A 14,460-nucleotide genomic window follows, 5' to 3' on the forward strand; every position below is an offset into this window, starting at 1 on the left:
GTACCCATCCTGGCTTTCTGCCCCCCACAGGTGAACAACAACGGGATCATCTCCTTCCTGAAGGAGGTCTCTCAGTTCACCCCCGTGGCCTTCCCCATCGCCAAAGACCGCTGTGTGGTGGCAGCCTTCTGGGCGGATGTGGACAACCGGCGTGCAGGTGACGTCTACTACCGAGAGGCCACTGACCCAGCCACGCTGCAGAGAGCCACAGAGGACATCAGACGGTACTTTCCCGAGCTCCCGGACTTCTCTGCTACCTGGGTTTTTGTGGCCACCTGGTACCGCGTGACCTTCTTTGGAGGCAGCTCCTCTTCCCCCGTGAGTCCAGGTGGCTGTGTGGCCTGGGAGGGTGGCTGTGTGGTTGGGACCCTGCCAAGGTAGGCCAGCTATAGGTGGTCTACACCCAAAAAAAAAAAGAACTCTGGGCTTAAGATTATGTCACTTCTTAAATCACAGGGCCAGGGTGGAGGAGGCCAGAGCCTCACCCTTCCAGGCCCAGCACAGCACTTCTCATGTGGGAGCTGCACAGGATCCATGGTGCTAGGAGAAATTCTGTGGGGATGGCTTGGTTCTCTAACAGTTCCGGGGTGGGGCAGCGTGGCGGAGGGTCTGCTCTAGGTGGGATTTTTTTTTGTTTATTTGGTTCTTGTAGGTTTGTTTTGCTAGAAGGAGAGAGACAGAGACAGAGACAGAGAGACAGAGAGAGAAAGAGGGAGGTGTACACACCTGTGTCTTCAAGTATGCATGCCTATATAGAGAGAGGCCAGAGGGAGACATTGGATGTCCTGTTCTGTGTCACTTTCTTCCTTATACCATCTAGACAGGAGCGAACAGCAAACTTTGAGCTAGGCTAGCAGCCAACAAAACTCAAGCAATCCTCCTGTCTCCACCACCCCAGCTCTGGAATTACAGGCTTATGTGCAGCCACGTCCCAATGTGTGCTAGGGCTGGGTGTGCATCTCTACACTTGTGCAGCAAGCACGCGTGCAGCTGAACCACCCGCGCAACCCTTGGTGGTGTTTTCTGGAGTAAGGCACCATGAAACCCAGGCTGGCTTCCAACTCACTAGGTAGCTGTGGATGACCCTCAATTCCCGCTCCTCTCCCTCTCCGCCTCCAGAGTGCTGGGTCTACAGATCGTGCCACCATACCTGGCTGCTCTGTTCCACTCCCTGATAGTGGTAATCAACTAGATGGGGTGGCTGAGCCCTTTGTGAGTCTTTGGTGAGTGTGGTTGGCCGATGCTGCCCACCCAGACAGGTACTTTCCAGCACTTACTATACATAGGCCTGTTCTGGATACTAAGCCACATAGAAAGAGGCCCTGAGATGCAAGTGGCCTGTCAAAGTTGTTTATTCATACAATAAGGGCTTTTGTGAGGGCACCTTCTGGGTGTCAGGCAGTGTCCCAAGTACTGGGTGACAACCCTGGAGAGAACCAACAAGACAAGCCCACACTGTGGGGCTTCCACAGGTCCCTAACAAAGGCAGCAGGCATCGGGGTATGCTCAGAAGTACAGTCTATTCAGGCGGCACCTGTTGGGGAGGTTCTGTGTATCATGTTGCCACCCCCTCAAAGCATCATCATTTGTCTGTTGACTGTCTCTCCTGCCAAGTTTTATATACGAATGATTCCCATTCAGCTTTTCATTGCTGACAATGATTGAAACAAGCTTGGACCATGAGAGGGGCCCACGTACTACCAGTGCCTGATGCATGGCCAATCGAGATCCTGCTGTGACACACATCCCCAGAGCAGTCTGCCCTCTCAGAGTGTCCTACAGGTGTCCATTTGGAGGTGCCTGTTCCCTGCACCCCCACATAAGTCTCTGTCCTCCTCCATCTTTGCTAACACTGCAGGCAAAACAAGGAATGCTTTTTGTTTTGTTTTTGTTTTTGTTTTTGTTTTTGTGTTTGTTTGTTTGTTTGTTTTGGTGCCTTCCTGGAGCTCGCTCTGCAGATCAGGCTGGCCTTGAACTCACAGAAATCCTCCTGGCTCTGCCTCCTGAGTGCTGGGATTAAAAGTGTGCGCCGCCGCCGCCACCGCCGCCACCACCACCACCACCACCTGGCCAAGGAATGCTTTTTTAAAACTTAGATAACTCTGGCTTCTACAGATGTTGAATTTTTTCTCAAGTGTTATTGATATGGCATTATGTGCTAATGTACTTATTCATGCCTTCTGCCAATTTTTCTTAATACTTATGGTCCTTTTTTTCTTGTTCTAAGTTCTTCTGGACATGAAGGATATCAGCAGTCTTATCACCATATGTTATAAATGCATTTTTTGCTACTGTCTGCCAATCATTTTGATATCACAACACTTTTCCCACTCAGAGGCTTTCGTCTATAAGTATATTGATCTCTCTTTTGGTCTTTGCTATTACTAAACACCACAGAAATCCTTCTCTGAGATGCAATGCATACTGCCCAATGTCTTCTTCTAGGACGTCCATGATGTTTGAAACCATTCTTGATTTGGGATTTGTTCTCGTGTGTGGGGTGAAGCAGGGCAGGATGCTAGCTGTGTCCTTTTTCAGTCTCCCATGCGTCCCAAGATTATTTTTTCACCCCAATCTGAAATGCTTTTTTTGAGGTTCACGGCTCGGGGATGGTCGTGGAGTTAAAGTCTATGAAAACCATAAAACCTAAGATGAGAAGCTGCTTTTCCTCTTTGTTTTTGTTCTTACCACACAGATTTTGTGGGTTTGGTTGAGGAGCCTGAGCCCCTTGAGGCTGGGGCCAGCGTCTGCTCCAGGTGTTCTGGCCTTGTCCCTTAACAGCGGGGTAGGCTGTAGAGACAGACAAAGCCACCGTGGTCCTACCTTGCTTGGCTGTCCATTGGAAGGAGACAGGGCCTTTGACATGGGACAGGGGGTGCAGCCAGTCACAGCTAACCCCGTCTCCTGGCAGGTCAACACCTTCCAAACAGTGCTCATCACCGACGGCCGGTTCTCCTTCACCATCTTCAACTATGAGTCCATCCTGTGGACCACGGGTACACACGCCAGCAGTGGAGGTGACGCTGACGGCCTGGGAGGCATCGCAGCCCAGGTAGGCCAGGACAGAATCGGGGCCCAGTGTTCAGGGCCCTGCCCCTCCGGCCAAGGTGCTGTGGGGAGGAGGGGTAGGCAGATCTTCACTGTGGCAGCTGTCTGCTCCCTTCCAGGCCTATGCAGAGATCAGTCTGTGGCAGCCACAGTGACTCTGTGTCCCTCAGGCCTCTAGGTGCCCAGAACCACAAAATAGCCTCTGGTACCTTTGTCCTTTCCTCCCTGATAAGGATCTCTGTCCCCAATGTGTCAGGAAGGCTGTGCCTGTCCCCAAACCATGCTCTTCCACTCACATCCGGACCCCAACTTTCTCCTGGGGCGGCACTTCTCTTGGGCCTTAGGTGAGGCCTAGAGGCTGAGTGGGTGGGTGCTGGAAGCTAGGGAGGAGTCCGGCACCCCGCTTGACTGGAGGGACTGCTGAAGTCAACACCGGCCCCCCCCCCCCCCCCCGACATCTACAGTGTCCTCTGCTTATGTGGCCATCTCTCCACCATCCTTGACTTGGCCATCCTGAGAGAGAACTCAGTGACTGTAAGGAGACCCGCCTCCTTCTCTTCCCCCCCACCCCACCCCCCCTGCTCCCAGGCAGGTTTCAACGCAGGTGATGGGCACCGTTACTTCAACATCCCTGGGTCACGCACAGCAGACATGGCTGAGGTGGAGACCACCACCAACGTGGGCGTGCCCGGGCGCTGGGCGTTCAGAATCGATGATGCCCAGGTGCGCGTGGGGGGCTGCGGCCATACAAGTAAGAGGCTCAGGGAGGGGAGGGCTGAGGAACAACCCTGTGGCAGTAGGGGTGGGGCTCGGGGGCTGGACCCTACCCCCCACCTCCCTGCATCCCCGCCCACCCTCCCTGCCCCACAGCCCATCCTGTCCCATGCCTCAGGTGACCTGGGTCTTCCGGGGAGAGGAGCAGAGCAGGGGTGAGGGCGGGGGCACAGGGACCTCCATAGGCCTGATGGTAGTGACAAGCCAGAGCATAGTATGGCCCTTCTGGTCTAACAGTGCAAGCAGTCAGATGGCCCTGGTGCACACACTCGGGAACCCCAGCTCTACCACCATGTGGCCTCTAGAAGGTACCGCACCCAGAAACGCCCTGCACACCATGCAGAGGTGTCATAAGCGCTGGCTGACTGACTGACTGACCTGCCAATCAGTAGAGAACCCCATCACAAACCCTCCTAAAGCTGAGCTGAAGACAGGCCACTGCTAGGACCCACCCCACAAACTTGTTGATCGTGTGGCTGAGGCCGCAGGACAGGGTGCACTGAGTCCCCTGAAGAGAACTCCGCTGGGTGACCACGCAGAGCACCAGCAGGCCAGGGAGACCACCTGGTGAAGGGCGGAGGAGGACGAGTGTACTCAGGACATGCGAGGCTGGGGAGGGAGAAGCTGGCACACACTTGACGTGCCGGGTACATAGCAGGCCAGCCTGGGAAACCAAAGCCGAACCCCATGACATCCTGGCTCCAGAGCAGCAAGTGAAACACTTCAGAGGGCAGAACCCAGGCTGGAGAGATGGCTCAGCGGTTGAGAGCACTGGCTGCTCTTCCAGAGGACCCGGGTTCAATTCCCAGCACCCACACGGCAGCTCACAACTGTCTGTAACTCCAAGATCTGACACAGACACACATGCAGGCAAAACACCAATGCACATAAAATAAAAATAAAAATTAAATTAAATTTAAAAAATCAGGCAGAACGCCAGGGCAGCCCCAGCCCTGTTCCTGGCCAGCAGTCAGCTCTGACACTAGGACTCTGGACAGTGGCATCTGAAGTGGTCCTGTGGGTATTGCTTGCAGTGGGGGCTGGGAAGTCAGGTCCCTTGCCAAAGGCAGAGTGTTAGGTTCTGGTTGAGGAGCAAGGGGCACGTGTGGACAAACCATGCTTTTCAAGCTGCTACAGCTCAGCTGGAGGGGGACTCTCAGAAGAGCTTCCCATTTGTGGAGCACCACCCCCAGGTCCATGTGATAAGAAGGCACAGGAAACAGCTGCAGGGGTGCCTTGGTGCCGCGGTGCCTCTAGGAGCCAGGGATACAACTTTCCTGCTAGCCCAGGGGCAGTTGTGGGGTGTTATATAAACGTGAGCTTGCTCAGAAGGGAGGACGGATGGTGCCTGAGAGGCAGCACCTCACGCCTGGAAGTCTAACTCCTAAGCAAGCCCAGCTCTTCTTGCAGCCATGGCTGCAAGGGGCAGCCACATTTCAAGTAGACCAGGTGGGCACAGTGCTGCTAGATGATCCCAGTTGACAGAAAGGTAAGCTCCCTGATCAGAAGACACCCACAGTCTGAAGGGTGTAGTGATCACTGGTTCTCCCTAGAGTCCTCCTAGTAACAGTCGATTGGAGACCTTGAGACTTTCTGATCACCTGCCAATTTGTGATTAACCTCTTATTTCAGGAGCCCAGCCTGACCTTATAGAACTGGGTTTGGGGGTTGCTGAGGTCTCAGGGGAACCCCAGGAGGCCTTCCTAAGAGGCCATGCTGTGATACACACTGGCTGTGACAAGTGATGCCAGCTTCTCGTTTTACATGTGGGGAAACCAGGAGGGTAGCTGAGCAGCCCCAGAAGTGCCCATGGCAGAGGTGGGAAGGATTAGAGAGCTAAGAGAAGGAGCTATGGGCATAGGTGATTCCAGGGATGTCTGCCTCCACAGGAAGCCAGAGTCAGAACCCAGGACGCCAATGATCAGCAATAGACCCTGGCAAGAGAGCTGCCAGGCAAAGTGGGCTCCAGCTCGAAGACCCAGAAACTGAACACAAAGCTGCTCTGTCACCAATGTCAATGTCACTAAACTGACCCTTTGGTGGAGGGGAGGGAGACATTGCCATTGCAGGTGGCTCTCCTGCCCACATTCTAGATGCAGTGGCATGAGGCCTGGGCTCCTTCCTGTGTCCACAGCCTCTGTGTGCCTGGTCCTGCGTCCGTGCCTCAATGGCGGCAAGTGTATTGACGACTGCGTCACGGGCAATCCCTCCTACACCTGCTCCTGCCTCGCTGGCTTCACGGGCCGGAGGTGCCACCTGGGTGAGTCACTGGCACCCGGGTGGGGACAAGGTGCCCACTGATTTCCTGTACCCAGTCACTCCCCCACCCACTGGTCATATACCAGGCGAAGGGGAAATACTGCAGGGCTGACAGTGGCCGTGAGGTCCAAGGTCTCTGTCCTCGCGATACAGAAACTGATGGAGGTCAAACGCTATGGTTATGTGGCAGTGAGCGCTGCTGCTGCTGAGGCTCCTGCCACTCTTAAGACCTGTCAGGGTTCAGGGCTTAGTCTGTCCTCCACCCCTACCCAGAGCCCTGGCACTTCCTTCACAGTTTCCTCTACTGAGGCCCCAGCCTGCCCCATGTTTCAGATGTGAACGAGTGTGCTTCCCACCCTTGCCAAAATGGTGGGACCTGCACCCATGGCATCAACAGCTTCAGCTGCCAGTGCCCAGCCGGCTTCAAGGGACTCACCTGCGAGTCAGGTAGGAACTCACCAACCTCGTGAGCTGCCAAGCACAAGACCCATGGCCAGGGAACAGTGAGACTGAGGACTGCAGGAGGTCTTGGCACCAATAGGGGCAGCCTAGAGAGCCCTGTCACGAGAGGGTGCAGGAGGAGCCCGGGGTCCCGGGGAGGCCTGTCCGATGGTGTGGGCAGGAGCAAACATGGGTGAGCGTAGCCGACACGGACTCCCTGGCCCTGGCACGAGAGCAGGGATGGAGCTTTAAATAGATGAGAGCCCAGGTCCTTCACTGGGCCAGGGCCAGAGTCGGGAGTCTTCTGGGGGTGAGAAAGTGGAGGATTTCTGGGGTAAGGTGGGACAGCTTTGAGACGGGGAGGGGCGAGGCACGTGCTCACAGAGCACAGGCTTTCTACCACACCACCCCCTGGCCCCTGAACCGACTGCTCCTTCCCAGGCTCTCACCGTCTGGGAAGGTGCAGGGTGGGGTCCTGCTGCTTCTCCAGTGCGGCTTCCAGACCACTGGAGCCCTGTCTTCACAGTGCAGCTCAGCTGAGGCATTCCCCCAATAGATTCGGCCTCCAGTTTTCGGCCGTTCCTCTGGTACCTCCTCAGGGCCTCCTCCTTACCCTGCACGGTCCCTGCAAGCTGACCCTTCCATTCCAGCCTCCAGTCTCACCAAGTGGTCCAGTCCAAGGGATAGTCCAAGGCAGCCCTTGAATGTCAAACACTGTGACCACCGCACCGACCCAGCTCAGCAAACAGTATCCCTTCCACCCCCATAGAGTTCGGAGTAGTTAGTGTAGGCATCATTATAAAAACTTACACTAGTGTTGCAATGGGGTTTCATAAACCCTTTCTACTTGTGACCCCTTTTGCTAAGGAAATTTTTATGCAATCCCTGAAGTGTAGGTATATAAAATCACTATATAAATCAAACATTTACTGATGATAAATCATAATGAAATTTATCTTAAAATTATCTGATATACACATAATTTTTTTTTACCACTTATTAAAGATGAAAGCAGCCAGGAGTGGTGGCGAATGCCCTTAAGCCCAGCACTTAGGAGGCAGAGGCAGGCAGAGCTTTATAAGCTTGAGGTTAGCCTGGCCTGCATAATGAATTCCAGGCGAGCCAAGGCTACATTGTGAGACCATTTCTCAAAAACAAATGAGAGGGAAGAAAAATGTGAAATCAAATTTGTATACTAACAAGGTATATGTGGTTGTTTATTTTTACATAAAGAATTAAATTATGGTTGAGTATTTGATACTGCAGGACTCAGGGCATCTTCAATACTTCAGAATTGATGAATATTTTGATTTTATAATCATCAGTGATAAGAACACTGTTTCACATAAATGTAGAGTACAAAATGGCAGAAGCATGTTTAATGATATCAAAAATTGCTGAAATCAATCCTGATCCCAAGCCAAAATTCATGGCATTTTGGAGATGGCTCAGCAAAGCGCTCGCCACTCAAGCATAAGAACCTGAAATTGATTCCCGGAACCCATCTACAAAACCCAGGTGTGGTAACGGGTACTCAGAACCATCCAGGGACAGGTAAGAGGGTGCCTGGGGCTTACTGGCCAGCTATCCTAACTTACCTATCCAGATCTCTGCGAGTTCAAGGCCAGCTCGCTCTACATAGTGAGTTCCAGGACAGCCAGGGCTCTTTAGACAGATCCTGACTCAACAACAACAAAAAGTAAAGTTTTCTCTAATATCATACAATTCAAAGATAACACTGATTTGATACTTCCACGCTGGGGAAGGACAGGAGGGAAGCAGCGAAAGCCTTTGTTTCCATGAGACGTTATATTTGCATCAGAGAAGAAAACATCCTTTGTATGAGGAGAAAACTGTTGTGAAGTGTTTCGGGCAGTGTGCACTGGTCTCTACTGGCCCGCTGGCACATGCAGAGCGAAGTGTGCACGTTGTGTTCAGAACCAAGGCGGCAGTGAAGCTGTAAGTCCACACAGTGCACACCGCCAAAACACCCCAGGTTCATGATGCGTTCCATTTTGAATTTTTACTTATGCATTCAGAAGGATTTTACTGTTGCAAATTTTTCACAATATCTGATTTCAGTTATGCAACCATGTATGGGATTTGCAATTCACAGTTTAAGAAGCTAGGATTTAGATCGGCTGTGTCCAAATAGCTTCCATATCAATACCTCAGTCTAGAAAAACAATCCTATCAACATTCATGGTCACAAGAAGCTAAGTGTTTAATTTCAGTTCACACACACACACACACATTTTTACTTGAGAAAACTGTAGTTGAATGATTGTAAGGGGATTGTATACACACACACACACACACACACACACACACAAGAAACAAGTTTGTAAAAGAAATGAAAAGGAAATTGATTTGAAGTGCATATGGGATTTCCATTAGGTAGGAGGGCTTTGCAGTGAACCCTTGGCTGTCCATTGTGGACAAGGCCACATTGCTCCATCCCAAACCAGAGCCTGGATGGTCGGAACACATCCCAGGCTAACGAGCTTCCCCCCAGGCAGAGGTTAGGTCCTACTTGCTCTCCATGCATCAGCAGAGCTAGATGTGGCAGACTGTGGAGACCCAGATGGCCTACTGCTCTGTCCACCGGCCAAGGCCCAGGGAGACCCTAAGGGTTGCTGCTGTGCTGTCCAGGGAAGACTCGGCCTATGAGGTCTGAGAGTGGCCACAGGGGACAGGGGCAGAGTTGGGCAACAGCCGCTCCTTAGCCACTGAGACAGACCGGAAGCCCCCGGTTCCAGAAGCCCTCTTTGGATGTATGGCAGAAGTTGGTCCCATTCTGCCTGACATCCTATCCAGCACACGTGCCCTTCCTCCATTCCAGGTTCGCTGAACTAGAACCAATTCATACAGAGCTTTGGGTACCCTTGAAACTGCCCGAGCCAGACCTCCTCCCAGCTTGTCACCCTCCAGAGACAACCAGGATCCCCTCCCATTGAGCCTAGATCTGTCAAGGATAAGGCTCAGTGCATGTCCTCAGCCCACTACAGTCAGGACTCCAATATCCTGTCTACTCCACTTTACTTGTAGCCCAGTCTCCATGTGACAACAAAGTGTGTCAAAATGGCGGCCAGTGCCAGGCAGAGGGCAGCTCTGCAACATGTGTGTGCCAGGCTGGGTACACTGGGGCCACCTGTGAGACAGGTGAGTAACCTACACACACGATGGGGGGGGGCGCCTATGGGTGGCAGGCAGTGCTTGGAAGGGCTCCCCTCTGGCCAGGTTCAGGCTGGTCACAGTCTGGTTTAAGCTAATCCCCCATCTTTACGGCCCCCAGATGTGGATGAATGCAGCTCTGACCCATGCCTGAATGGAGGATCCTGTGTTGACCTGGTTGGAAACTACAGCTGTATTTGTGTGGAGCCCTTCGAGGGACCTCAATGTGAGACAGGTAGCTGCCACATGGTCCTCTGCAGTGACTATAACTTGTGCAGTGGCTATCACTTCAGCCACGCCTCTTTCCTCCCCACCCCACCCCACCCCCCGCAGCTCCCTTCCCATTTACTTCCTAGCCCTTCCAGAGCCACCAGCTGGAGAGAACAGGGAACAGCTGGGCTGGGCAGGCCTTCTCTTTTCTAGGCATTGATTTCCATCTGTAACATCAGGGACAGGTGACAACCTTCTCAAGTCTGGTTGTTTTTTTTGTTTTTTTGTTTTTTTTTTTTCAACTCAAAGAATTCTAGGCTTTTTACTCATAAATAAAAGTAACCCATCTTTTAAAACATAAGTCAGCAGAAGAAAAGAATGTTTCACATCTAGAGAAGAGCTACAATAGATGCTCGCTGGGAGCCATGCAAGCTGGACAGGGAAAACCATCAGTCTAGTGGTACAGACCACATAGAACTACATCCCAGAGCCAAGGGGAAATCAAGACCTGCTCGAACAAGCATCCAGCAACACAACTTTCTCATGAAAGGTGTTAAAGGATGCTGGTGGTGGTGGCATACACTTTTAATCCCAGTCAGATCTCTGAGTAAGAGGCTAGCCTGGTCTATAGAGCGAGTTCCAGAACAGTCAAGGCTACACAGAGAAACCCTGTCTTGAAAAACAAAACAAAAACAACAACAACAAAAAAAAAAAAACAAGAAAAAAGTGTTAAAGGAAATTCTTTAGACAGAGGAAAATGGTATAAGATGAAAATATAGAGCTATACAGAAGAACAAAATATGAGAAATGTCCAATGTGTGGGCCAAAGTTCTGAATCTCTTTTAAAATATTTCAAACAAAATAATTTTTATTTTTAAATTGAAGCAATTTGTCATAGGGATTATAACATATGGGGGATGTATGGCACTAATGTAAACTTGTTGTCAGACAAATGTTTTTCTGAAGAGTCAAATGGTGTCTGTCACAACTACCAAGTCCCTCCATTGTGACATGAAAGTAGCAACCACAATGTTCAGAGCTGAGTGCAGGCAGTGAGTGTGTCCGTGTTGCTAGTTTTTAAAAGAACTGTGGCATGCATGTGCCCCTCCTTACACACACACACACACACACACACACACACACACACACTAAACTGAAATTAAGAAACTCCAATGAGTTATGAATGTTTGCCATCCCCCAAGTTGGGCATCTAATCCAAGCATTTTAAAACAATGCCATTTGTAACAGCTCCCCTGAATGCTGAAAGGATTGGATACAAATCTAATAAAATATGTATACAATTTTACAAAAAGTGATTAGAGAACCAAAGAGCTAAGTAAATGGACAGAAATACATGTTCATGAAGGAGAAGACTCAACATAGTAACTATATCTCTTATCCCCAAACTGATTCATAGATTTAATGTAATTTCAAGCAGAATCCCAGTGGGATGTTTTTGTACATATAGACTAGCTGGTTCTATATCAATATGGGAAAAGAAAAGGAACTTGAATGTCCAAATAATTTTGAAAAAGAATAATTGTTGTGGAATCACACTACCGTATATTAAGACTTACTATAAAGTTATAGTGATGTAGAATATGTATTATTGGCAAGGAGATACCACACTCAAATCAATGGGACAGAGCGAGAATCTATAATTACATCCTGGGTACCAAGTGAGGTCCTGGCACATCCAAGACAAGTACCCCACCACTAAGCTGTACCCATAGTCCTCATTTTTTTCTGAGTTGGAGTTTTGTTGTATTACCCAGGCTAGTCTTGAACTTGACATCCTCCTGCCTCAGATTCCCAAGTACCTAGGACTGTAGGCATACACCATCTTTTTTTTTTTTTTTTTTTTTTTTTTTTTCCGAGACAGGGTTTCTCTGTGTAGCTTTGTGCCTTTCCTGGGACTCACTCTGTAGACCAGGCTGGCCTCAAACTCACAGAGATCCGCCTGGTTCTGCCTCCCGAGTGCTGGGATTAAAGGTGTGCACCACCACTGCCCAGCGGCATACACAGTCTCGCTGGACATTTCCATAAAGGCAATTCAGGAGAAAGGATACTCTATCTACCAAATTGGGACAATTCAATATCCTCATTTAAAAAAAAAAAAAAGAACCTCAAACCTTACAAAAATTAATGGATCTTGAACCTACATGGAAAATGCAAAACTAATATTTTTAGAAAAAAAAAACAGAAAGTAATCTTTGTGATCTGGTCTTCAACAAAGTGTTCCTAGATAAGACAGCAAAAAATATTAGCCACACAAAAATAAAGAGAAAATTAGATTCTTTGCCCAAATTAAAAGTTTTGCTCTGTTAAAGGCATAGTTAGAAGATGGACAAGACAAGTTCCAGACTGGGAGGTGGTGGTGAAACTCATGTCTGGCAAAGGACTTGATATATGATGGATTCTCCAAACTCAAAGCAGGAAAATCCAGTTAAGACCAACTGAAAAATAGGCAAAACACTTAGACATCTAGGCGCAACACACATTTGGAGGTACGTGAGGTGAATATTCCTGACATTACCTTCAGCCACTAGTGAGATATCGCCACAAACTTAGTACAGTAGCACAAAAATACCAACCTGGTGTGGGCAGTCATCTCCTGTGCCAACACGTTCGAAGCTTCTTCCCTGTCTCTTCTATCAGGCTCAGTGTAACTGGATTTATGTTGAGGTCTTTGATCCACTTGGACATGAGTTTTGCAGAGCACATTTTTTATTTCCGAATAGTCATGAAGTGTCATTACAACTGGCCATATTGTGGGCCATAACGTAAGGCCCAGTGACTTAAAGCCACAGCAGCTAAACTAGTAATCATTGGAAAGTCTTCACTATTTACCAACAGGAATGTCTGATCAGTGATGTATGGAAGCTCTGGGTGGTCTTTCAGTGTTGATTTTTGTGTCCCAAGAAAGGAGCCTGGGCCAGGCTGGCTCGCAGAAGACAGGCATCTTATTTGAATGCCCCTTGGCACTGAGAACAGCTGTGGGAACTCACAGGGGGGCAGCGTCTCCTCCATATCCAGCAGCCATGCCTGCTCTCAAGTGGCTGCTATTAACCACGGACTTTCTTGCAGGAAGCTACCTGGTGCCTTCCCCCTGCCTCTCCAACCCCTGCCAGAATGGGGGCACCTGTGTGGATGCGGATCCAGGATACGTGTGCGAATGCCCTGAAGGCTTCATGGGCTTGGACTGCAGAGAGAGTATGTCGGGACTACCGGGGCTATGACCCCGGGCTGGGGCAAGAGAAGAGGGGCGAGCTGCCTATAGCAGCAGAGTTGAGGAGGGTCCCCCTTGGGTTGTACATGCAGGAAACCCCACGAGACAAAATGTTTGAGTGTGTGTGTGTGTGTGTGTGTGTGTGTGTGTGTGTGTGTGTGTGTTTGGCAGTTTTGTGGGAGGGTGGCCAGGATTGGCCGAGGTTAAGAGAGAGAAGCTTTTGCCCATGGAAGTTTCTCCTCTCTCCCCACACAGGAATCCCCAATGACTGTGAGTGCCGGAATGGAGGCAGATGCCTGGGTGCCAACACCACCCTCTGCCAGTGTCCTCCAGGCTTCTTTGGGCTCCTTTGTGAATTTGGTAGGTTTCCTGCCCGGTCCCTGGATATCATTACCAGGGTCACTGGGTCTTGGGGGGGGGGGGAGACACCTTCGTCAAGAAGACAGGGTCTCCAGGAAGATGAGTGGGCACTAAAGGAGCTTCTTCCTTCACAGAAGTCACAGCCACGCCCTGCAACATGAACACACAGTGTCCAGACGGAGGCTACTGCATGGAGTACGGCGGGAGCTACCTATGCGTCTGCCACACCGACCACAACATCAGCCACTGTGAGTGGCTAGGGACAGGCCGCCAGGGATCCTGGACAGTGGTCTAGCAGGAGGAGGTGCAGGTGATGCCGCAGAGCCAGGGTTAATGGAAGAGCCTGCAGGTGTGGGAGGCTCTGGCAAACTCCACTTGCCATTGTTACAGGGGTCTCCTTCACTCCCTGAGGGAAAACATTTGGACAAAGATAAAGCACCGTAAGCTATCTTCCCTCGGGCCTTAGTGCATACACGATTTTGTGTGACTGATGCATTTACTACCTAGTGTGAAGGCACTGATCAGTTAACTGGTGTGTAATTAGACAGATGATGATCTGGCAGTACCACAGGTCAAAGCTACCTTGTTGGAGAGGAAGCTTGAATGTTGCTAAAATCAAAGAGTAGGAGAAACGCTGGGGGGTGAGGCGTTAGGCCAAGGTGAGCAATCCAAGATGCAAGCAGAGTGTATTTTAAGTGGCTTTGGTTTCAGCCAGAAGGGGTGTCCAGGTGACCCTGGCAGGCAGGTGCTCCGGGACAGCATTTCCCCTCTGCCCCCCAGCTCTGCCATCACCCTGCGACTCCGACCCTTGCTTTAATGGAGGTTCCTGCGATGCCCACGACGACTCCTACACGTGCGAGTGCCCACGTGGATTCCACGGCAGGCACTGCGAGAAAGGTGACGTGGAACAGAAAGGGAAATGGGGCGAGGGATGGGGCGGGGTGAGCTCTGGAGCGCAGCTGGGG

General features: G+C 50.6%; 1 protein-coding gene across 2 annotated transcripts in view; it reads left to right on the plus strand.

Annotated features, from left to right (window-relative positions):
• The window catches only part of Sned1 (sushi, nidogen and EGF like domains 1), a 68,061-nt gene that overhangs the window by 18,831 nt on the left and 34,770 nt on the right, over positions 1 to 14,460 (plus strand). For both annotated transcript variants that reach the window (XM_006989597.4, XM_042259885.2), the window contains exons 2-12: positions 31 to 318; positions 2,912 to 3,052; positions 3,637 to 3,799; positions 5,957 to 6,082; positions 6,415 to 6,528; positions 9,571 to 9,684; positions 9,818 to 9,931; positions 12,994 to 13,119; positions 13,391 to 13,495; positions 13,630 to 13,743; positions 14,276 to 14,392. In XM_006989597.4, coding sequence (XP_006989659.2) covers positions 31 to 318; positions 2,912 to 3,052; positions 3,637 to 3,799; positions 5,957 to 6,082; positions 6,415 to 6,528; positions 9,571 to 9,684; positions 9,818 to 9,931; positions 12,994 to 13,119; positions 13,391 to 13,495; positions 13,630 to 13,743; positions 14,276 to 14,392 — 1,522 coding nt within the window. The remainder of the gene's footprint in view (positions 1 to 30; positions 319 to 2,911; positions 3,053 to 3,636; positions 3,800 to 5,956; positions 6,083 to 6,414; positions 6,529 to 9,570; positions 9,685 to 9,817; positions 9,932 to 12,993; positions 13,120 to 13,390; positions 13,496 to 13,629; positions 13,744 to 14,275; positions 14,393 to 14,460) is intronic.

Source organism: Peromyscus maniculatus, chromosome 13 (assembly GCF_049852395.1).
Source record: "Peromyscus maniculatus bairdii isolate BWxNUB_F1_BW_parent chromosome 13, HU_Pman_BW_mat_3.1, whole genome shotgun sequence".
In the NCBI taxonomy this organism is placed as follows: Eukaryota; Metazoa; Chordata; class Mammalia; order Rodentia; family Cricetidae; genus Peromyscus; species Peromyscus maniculatus.